At 35.7% G+C, this 8,842-nt stretch overlaps 1 protein-coding gene across 5 annotated transcripts in view; it reads left to right on the top strand.

Moving 5' to 3' along the window:
• ZPLD1 (zona pellucida like domain containing 1) overlaps positions 1-8,842 on the top strand; it is a 223,256-nt gene that overhangs the window by 196,109 nt on the left and 18,305 nt on the right. For all 5 annotated transcript variants that reach the window (XM_023527319.1, XM_023527310.1, XM_023527304.1 and 2 more), the window contains 3 exons: positions 3,760-3,980; positions 6,735-6,916; positions 8,435-8,507. In XM_023527319.1, the coding sequence (XP_023383087.1) occupies positions 3,760-3,980; positions 6,735-6,916; positions 8,435-8,507 (476 nt within the window). The remainder of the gene's footprint in view (positions 1-3,759; positions 3,981-6,734; positions 6,917-8,434; positions 8,508-8,842) is intronic.

The following is an 8,842-nucleotide window of genomic DNA, read 5'->3' as shown; positions in this document are numbered from 1 at the left end:
GAGGCCTGCCATTTTAAACATGTAGTATCTTTAAACACAAAACACTAAAAACCAAAAATTTAATTTTGTTTTGTTGTTTTCATTGATTTTTTTGTTTTGTTTTGTTTTCAGCTTTTACTCATTAGGCTATTTAATACTTGAGTATTGTCCACAGGGATGTTATAATTCAGGGCCAGTGACTGGACAATAAGAAGGGTCAAAAAATTTAGTTGTTGAGAGCAACTGTTATTCTCTGAAAAAAAATTCTCTGCTTTTGACAGAAATTGCTCATTGGCAACTTGACGTAACATCATTCCTCCCACAGAGCCTCATAAATGGAAAAATTGTGCTGAATAGATGTCGTTAGTATCTACAACCAGGAAAAAATGTGTTCTTTGGAAGGGACAGTGAAAAGTCTTTAGAAAACTGGGTTAGGATGGATTTGAACAGATCTCTTTTGCTACACTGAAAAAAAGCCTTTAGTTTGTTGTCATATTTCCAAGTGGGATCAGCTTGTAGCAAATTAAGTTCCCCTGCAGGGATTACAAGTCTTCAGCTATAAAGCAGACAAAAAGAGAGAGCTCTACGTCTGGACAAAGTAAACACTGCTATTTGTTAAGCTATTGTAAGCATCAATTAATTCCTCTCCAACAGAGGTGAAGAAACTAGTCTTTAGTTTGTTTAAGCTGAGAAAAATGGTGCTTCTTTTTTGTAACATATTTAATGATATATATTAACTTTGATAGATTTATGATATGCCAAATAATACAATGATACTTGTTTTCTATTTCACTGGGCATAAAGAGAGCTCTAATAGCTGAGAATTTGATTTGATATTAAAGGAGATATTTTGTTACTTTTCAGAGACCACTTTGTAAGAAAAGATTTCCTGTGATCTTGCCCGTGTGCTTGCCACTTGGTTTCATTCCCTGACATTCCTCCTCTGTATTTTAAATTCTAATAAAAACCAAACTGTTCAACTCCCAACCAGCCTGAGTGTATTTGTCACTTACATTGTTATTCACATTGCCCCCTCTGTGGGTATAAATTTTCCACTCCATCTAGCTAACTCCTACCAATACTTCTGAAACTCAGCTCAATGCCATCTTCTCCAGGAAGCTTTTCCTAACCGGCTGGTCTGGGTAAGGTTTGCTTTCTATGCCATCGCATAGTTTTCTGCCCAATCTTTTTGATAACATGGGCCATGTCTGTCTCCTCTTATGGACTGTGATCTACATGAGAACAAGGACCACTACTTTGTAAATCCTCAAGCAGTTTATTGCTCCAGTACTTTATATGATTAATTAATTAAATACTCACTGAGTACATTGATGACTATCATAGCTTCTTGCTTTGGAGGACTTTCAGTTTAATGAGAAGACAATTATACAAATACATATATGATTCTAAGGCAATATAGCAGCATATAACAATGGCATAATTTAGACTGAAAATCAGGGAAATCTTTGAGAACAGGACAATGAAATCTGAGACCTGAAGGAAGAGAAGATGTTATTCAAAGGCAGGTGTCAGATCACGGAGAGCCTTGAGGACCAGATTCAAGATTTGGACATTTGGCCTGAGTGAAATGAGTAGCCATTGAAGATCTGAGCAAAGAGGTGACATGATTGGATGCATGTATTAATAGCTGTACTAATTAGAGGGGTTTAAAAACGGAAATAAAGGAACCAGGTGGGGAGTTAGTATAATATTTCAGGCAAAAAGATAATGGTGGCATGGACCAATGAATAGCATGAAGATAGAGAAAAACCAGTAGATTCATGATGCATTTTGAAGTTGGTAGGCACTCAATAAACACTTGTTAAGATGAACTCTATTATTTAGTTAAGAGCATCATTTAAAAGTCATGATCGCATTGAAACAGTTAATGTTGCTGAAGGCTAATAGCGATATTCTCCCAAATGTGAGTGATATTAATTTTTTTTATGTTGGTAAAATGTGCTTCATAATGAGTTCATTTTATTTTTTCTACTTACAAGGGGAATATTGCTTGAAGTTTTCTATAATAACTAGCCCAATACTACCTTTCAGTTTTCTAATGAGTTTAAAATCATAACCAAACATAGAAATTTCCATATTGGCTTATTCACATCCTCAAAATATGATTCACTTTGCCAGCAACAAACAAACAAACACAGTGTAAAAATGAATATTCCAAAGAAATATGCTATTGAACATTCTACCCTTATATTAGAACTGTTAAGCAAATTAATTCTACGCCAAAAAAATCCTAACTGATATTTGCATTTACTTAGGTGAACAAACCATTATTTACCAAAAATATTTATTATCTTGCTTGTTTTTCTTTTTTTGAACAATCAAGCATTTCTCCAGATAGACTACTTAGGTTTTGTTTGTGTGTGTCCACAGTTTGGACACCTGATTAATGTTTCGGATTCTTCATCAAAGTGGTAAAATAGAGTGTTACCACTTAATTTCCTGCGGCTATCATAACAAAGTGGCGCTAAAAAGGTTATATTGAAACAACAGAAATTTATGGTCTCACAATTTCAGAAGCCAGAAGTCTAAAATCAAGGCGTCAGCAGAGCCATGCTTCCTCTGAGACTGGGAGGAATCCTTCTTTGCCTCTTCGTAGCTTCCAGTGGTGGTTTGCTGGCAATCTCTGGTATTCATTGGCTTATAGATACTTCACTCCAATTCACTATCTTCACATGGCATTATTTTCATGAGGACACCGGTAATGTTTGATTAGATACCCACCCGACTCCAGTGTGACCTTATCTAAACTAATTACATTTGCAATAACCCTATTTCCAAATAAGGCCACATTCTGAGGTATTGGGGGTTAGGACTGCAATGTAATTATTATTCTTGGTGTGAGGAACACAATTCAACTTATAACAGTTACCGAAACCAATAAAGTAAAAGTTTCTGTCACTGGGGAATTACCTAGCAGCCAATCTTTCCATTTTCTATGTATATTTTCTTCATTACATGTAGAAAAACCACTAAATAGAGACATGGAAAGCTTGTGTATGTGTATGTTTATGTACATGTACTCACTTCTACAGATCTAGAATAGAACTCATCAGGGATAACTTACAGAGTCAGGAAAACTGTGCAAATCATGTTTTACATTTCCATACCTAGTTCATTCCTTTTATTGAGGCATAGTGATTGGCAAAATTTTCTTAGAGCAAGTCATGCATTTTTGTTTGTAATATCTGCACTATTTTTCATTTTTTTTTTTCTCTAGTGTGATTTAGTATAGGTAGAATAAAATAAAGTTTTGATGGATGACTTTTGTCTCTACATCCTGGATAAGATAGGTTAAAAAAAATACCAAAGCGCTTAACAGTCTTGGTTTAGGATGAATTTTAACTGTTTCTTCCTTACGCTTGGGAAAATGCATCATTTGTAGTGAGCCTCACTACTCCAGACAGGAAATCTGAATAATTCAGTTACTTTTGTTCTGAATTTCCTCAGCAATCTGATTTTTCCCCACTCAATTCTCTAATCATTTGACAATACTTGACTGACATTTAATGCCCTTCTACTGTATACCAGGCACAAGGAAACAGAGATGAAATGTAATCTCTACACTCACAGATCTCCCCATAGACAACTTTTCTGGCTACCTTTCTTCATACCTTCACATTGGATTGTGGTGTATTCAAATATAGAAATGAGTTAAACAGACTGAGGGGGTGAATGAATACAACAGGGGATGTTAAAGTTATTTTTGTGTCCTCTACTGTGCTTTTGCGATTTATGTTTATTTGTATATTTTTATTTCAGCTGAAAGAGACATCAGTGTCTACTGTGGGGTACAGGCCATTACAATGAAGATTAATTTTTGCACAGTACTTTTCTCCGGTTATTCTGAAACAGATCTGGCTCTGAACGGAAGGCATGGAGATTCCCACTGCAGGGGTTTCATCAATAACAACACCTTTCCCGCGGTGGTCATTTTCATCATCAATCTCAGCACCTTGGAGGGCTGTGGCAACAACTTAGTGGTGAGATTCATGTGAAATAGTGTGCTAGGTTTGGAGTCATAACTAAAAAAGAAAACTCTCCATTTTATGAAATAATCAAAAGCCCAATCTATCTTTCAAGAAAAAAATTCCCATAAAACTGAACAAATCACTTTCCTTTGCCTGCTTGAGGCTTCTGCTCCCAAACATACAATTTTATTTTCCAAAAATGGTTCTTTTTACCGTAGCTGGGCAGTTAAGGGGCCTGAGATGGGCTGTGCCACTCTAAGCGACATTATTTTGTGTGAATGACATTGATGGATATTTCTCCACAATTTGTCATTAGCAATGTTCCTCATACTTTTTATAGAAGAAGCTTATCATAAAAAGAATGGTTTGTTCCAGTGAGTTTGGAAATGAATGACTTGGCCTATTGCTTCCTAGTGACCTCATTCAGAAAGGAAGACGAAATATAGAATGTGTAACTTAGCATCCTCTAGGTTTCATGTTTACTACTGAAAAATTTACAATGCTTTGTAAAAGAAGGCTGTCAGCATTTCCAGTGTGAAATTCTTCATTGTGTAGGACTCTCCTTTGAATTTCAAAATGTTTATCATTGCTGGTCTTACCCAGGAAACCCCAGTAGCACATTCTCCCTAGTTATTGAGAATATTAAAATACCAATTCAAATATTTTCACTGTGAATGAAAACTGCTAGTCTATGGTATTCATTTACTTATTCATGAATTGGACACCAAAAATAGAATTGAATAAAGAATTGGCTCTCCTGGGAATTAAAATTAATTGAAGTAAAAATATTGTGACTTGGGGGATGTGACACTGAAATTTATTTAGTATTATTTTTCATTGTGCTTGTTTAAATATAATCTTATTGCTAAATTCTAGCAAAGACAAAAAGGAGATACAATGAGCATGACCACTTAGCCTGAGGGAGAAAGGCTTTTCCTTTTCATAAACTGTTGTTTGGGATCAAGAGGGAAAGACTTGATTATTCTGAGGGTAGAGATTTTAAGACGTGATAGAAGATGGGGGACAGGAAAAAGAGATCGTTTTGAATCTTCTCCTTTACCTTTTCCAAGAGGGTGCCCATGACCATTTCCAAGCCTGCAGCTTGAGTATTGTTGGCTCTTTACTAAAAACATTTATCCGTCTCTCTGAACTGTGTGCCGGGAGGTTATAAAGTGAGCCTAAGGGAGTGTGACTCAGTTTGATTATTACATGTCTCTGTTTCCTTGAGTAGAGAGGGAGCCAGTGTGGAGAGCAGCATCATTTCCTCTCCTCTCATCACACCCCAAAGCCTTTCTTTCATAGTGCTTTCTTCTCTGGATTTAAGTCTTGCCTTGCTGCCTAGAAAACAATTTAGGAGAAATGTCCGGCAAAGAATCTGTGTGAGTGTGTGAGTGTGTGTGTGTGAGTGTGTGTGTGTGTGTGTGTGTGTGTGTGTGTGTGTGTGTTTTACAGACAGAATTGGTATATTTAGCTAGCCAGTCAGGCAAGAAGTGAGAGGAAGGGAAGATTTCTTTATTTTTCAGTTTTCTTTAGATGTCGCCAGCTTTGGAGTCTGTTCCAAGGACATTCCTACATCGGAAAAATTAAGTAGACTACTAAATAACTGAATTAGAATAAAAATGTTTTCATTTATAATAATTCTGGCTCGGTTCATGAATTAGCTAGATAATTGCCTCAGTTTTGCCCATATGCTCCTAGGTTTATGCATGAAGTTTATTCTGTCGTTGAAAATTAAGTATTACAGGTCTCCATAATATCTGCTAAAAATATTTATTGAGTGTCATGGTATTTGACATTATAAGAGAAATTGTATTTCTCTATGGTATTATGAAGATCAAGAACAATATCGATTATTCCTAAAATGCTAGTTCTTAAATTTTAGTGGGATCGGAGAACCTGTGAAAGCTCCTCAGAAAAAACACACACAGACAATACTTTTTTTCATAACTTCTGGGAGTTTATGATGCCCCTGAATCCCATGTATGAACTACTGCCCTGGACAGGGATGAGAATCTTCATGCACCACAGAGGAAGACCCTGAGAAGATCTACTCTCAGGAAAATTGTGACTTTAACTTATTTTCCAAGATTTGTCTTGGGGCCCCAAGATACTGGCCTCACTGTGCTATGCTGAAGATGTGAAGGCGAAAGGAGGTCTGATCATGTCTGATCGTGATTATTCCAAGTCAGGAGGCTGCTCATGCTCTGTGACTACTGCTGTGATGGAAATAGGGAAAATAACAGGGCAGGGGGCTGTTGAGAGAAGTTTCCTGGGAAAGATAAGATTCGGAGAGGAGTAGGCTATGTCAGGGTGAAGTGGAGAAAAGAGGAGGCAGAAGGAGTATGCGCAAAGGCCTGAGCAAAAAGGCTTTGGGGCTGGAGCATTATTAACTAAGAGAGGGAGCCTGGAGATACAAAGCTAAATTGGAAAACAAGATCAGATTAACAGGGGACTTTTAAACCATGCCACAGAATTTGGATTTATCATGGACATTTTCAAATTACTTGTTACAGTGCTCTGAACATATAATCTCTTTCCTTTTTAATTTATGAAATGTAAATAAAGTGTCTTTGATAAATACAGTTTCATTTAGTTGAGACACATAGAATCACTTAAAGGTAGTATGAGGTGTGTATAATCTTGAAATAATGACATGTTATAGTTGAAACAGACCATAGGAATGATCTAATGTTTTATTTTGCATATAAAATGCCTAGATTTACATATAGCTATTTAATCATTGAACTTAATCTACTATTTTAACAGGTATCCACAGTTCCTGGAGTCAGTGCTTATGGAAACACAACTTCAGTACAAATAGGAAATATTTCAGGATATGTTGATACTCCTGACCCACCAACAATCATCAGCTATTTACCTGGGCTTCTTTACAAATTTAGTTGTAGTTATCCATTGGAATACCTGGTTAATAATACCCAGCTTGCTTCGTAAGTTCATATTTTATTCTTGCTGTCTCATATTGTCTTATGTTTGAGTCATTTCTTATCCTTAAGGGACTTATAAAGATTTATAAGGATTTACTTAGCAGGATTTATTGAGAGTAGCCAAACTCAATTAATGGAAACCCTTTTAAAAGTATCTATCTATCTATCTATCTATCTATCTATCTATCTATCTATCTATCATCTATCTATCATCTATCATCTCTCTGTCATCTATCTAACATGTTAAGAACCATATCAACAACTCAAGAGATAGATGTTATATGTATTTTATATACTTGTTATAGATTATATATAGTTTTCCTCCAAAATTAAAACTGGCTAAAACTAATCAGGTGTCTGCCTTGGGTTCTCTCTGCTCCCTTTAGAATAGTCCAAAAACCCAAGAACTCTGAGTGTTTTTACAGTCCAGAAGGGCTTATTAAATTTCCAGAATGTAGAACATTCAGTCCTGCTTGGTTTCAGTCTCTGCCATATGCTCCCTTTGAAGTTTGCTGCCTCAGAGTCTGGGGTCTCAGTACCTTCTGCTGAGGTGTCATCTGCACAGGTGCTGATGATTTCCAAAGAAAGGTGGCATCACCCAGAACCTAAGAGCTCCAGACATGGACTAAGGTCATAGCCTTTGTTTATAGTCATGTATTCATTCATTATTCCAAAGCACATACTCCAGGACAGGATTACAGCCACATTATAGCATAGTCACCTGGATTAGTCAAAGATTTTTGAAGAAATGGGGTGATTGGATGAAAACATCCCCTTTCTAATTTTAGGGTTTGCTATCACGAAAGTGTAGTTATTGTTTAATCTTAGTCACAAAGAAAGGTAAAGGCCATATTTTGCTTCAGATGAAAAATATTCATAGCTGGTTTTAATGGTGCAGTGATGATCAACACCTTGGTCAAAAGCAGGATTTTAATGTAGAAAACAAGAAAAAATATCCTAGAGCCTAAAGGATACAGGTGTAGAGGAAAGCAGATCATTAGGGTGTCACAGTCTCTCACTCTGCCTGCCCCCTCCTACACTAAACACATGCCCAAGCTTCATCGTACATGGAAATTCATTCGTTTGTTCAATAAATATTTATCATGTATCTATATGTACCATGAAATGTTCTAGCAGTGAACAAAGTAAAACAAAATCTCTGATCTCATGAAACTTCTAATGGAATTGATGAAAATGTATTTACATCAGATTCAAATTCTTTTGGAATGACTTTTTTTTCCCTGCAAAAAGTCTCATATAAGTAATGCCAAATGAAAAAAAAAAAAAAGATGCCTTTATAAATAAAAAAATTATAAAAAACAGTTTGTCTTTACTTGGCCTCTCTTGCTTTTTAATCTTTTATTTGTTCAGTGATTCAAGATATACACCTACTGCAGGCCTAGTTAAAAGTATGTCGATCTTACTCAAGAATTTTAATATCTTAAATCTAACATTAAGGTATAAGTGAAACTTTTAATTTAAGATCTCATCAGTGCTTTTCTTCTTCTAACTCTGTCTTAGGTCCTCAGCTGCTATTTCTGTGAGAGAGAACAATGGTACATTTGTCAGCACTTTGAACCTGCTCCTTTATAATGTAAGTTGATTGGTGAAGGATGTTATTTTCTCTCTCACCGTTCTGAGGAGCCATTTATGCAAATGGCTTTTATATAAAAATCTACCCCAAACCACATTAACTCTGTTATACTTCGGTAACATTTATCCATCTTTCCTACCATTTTCATATATTTTAGTGATAAATGTATAATAAAAACTCCATTTTTCTCTAAAAGTTGGTAGATGATTTAAGTTTTATTTCATAAATATAATTCTGTATAGTTACTTTAAGTGTCTATCTGCCTTTAAATGAATGTATTTATTTATGTGTGTGTGTGTGTGTGTGTGTGTGTGTGTGTGTGTGTGTGTGTGTGT

Source organism: Pteropus vampyrus, unplaced genomic scaffold, assembly GCF_000151845.1.
Source record: "Pteropus vampyrus isolate Shadow unplaced genomic scaffold, Pvam_2.0 Scaffold1, whole genome shotgun sequence".
Taxonomy (NCBI): Eukaryota; Metazoa; Chordata; class Mammalia; order Chiroptera; family Pteropodidae; genus Pteropus; species Pteropus vampyrus.
Note: the sequence above shows the minus strand (reverse complement) of the source record. Positions and strands in the feature narration are given on the sequence as shown.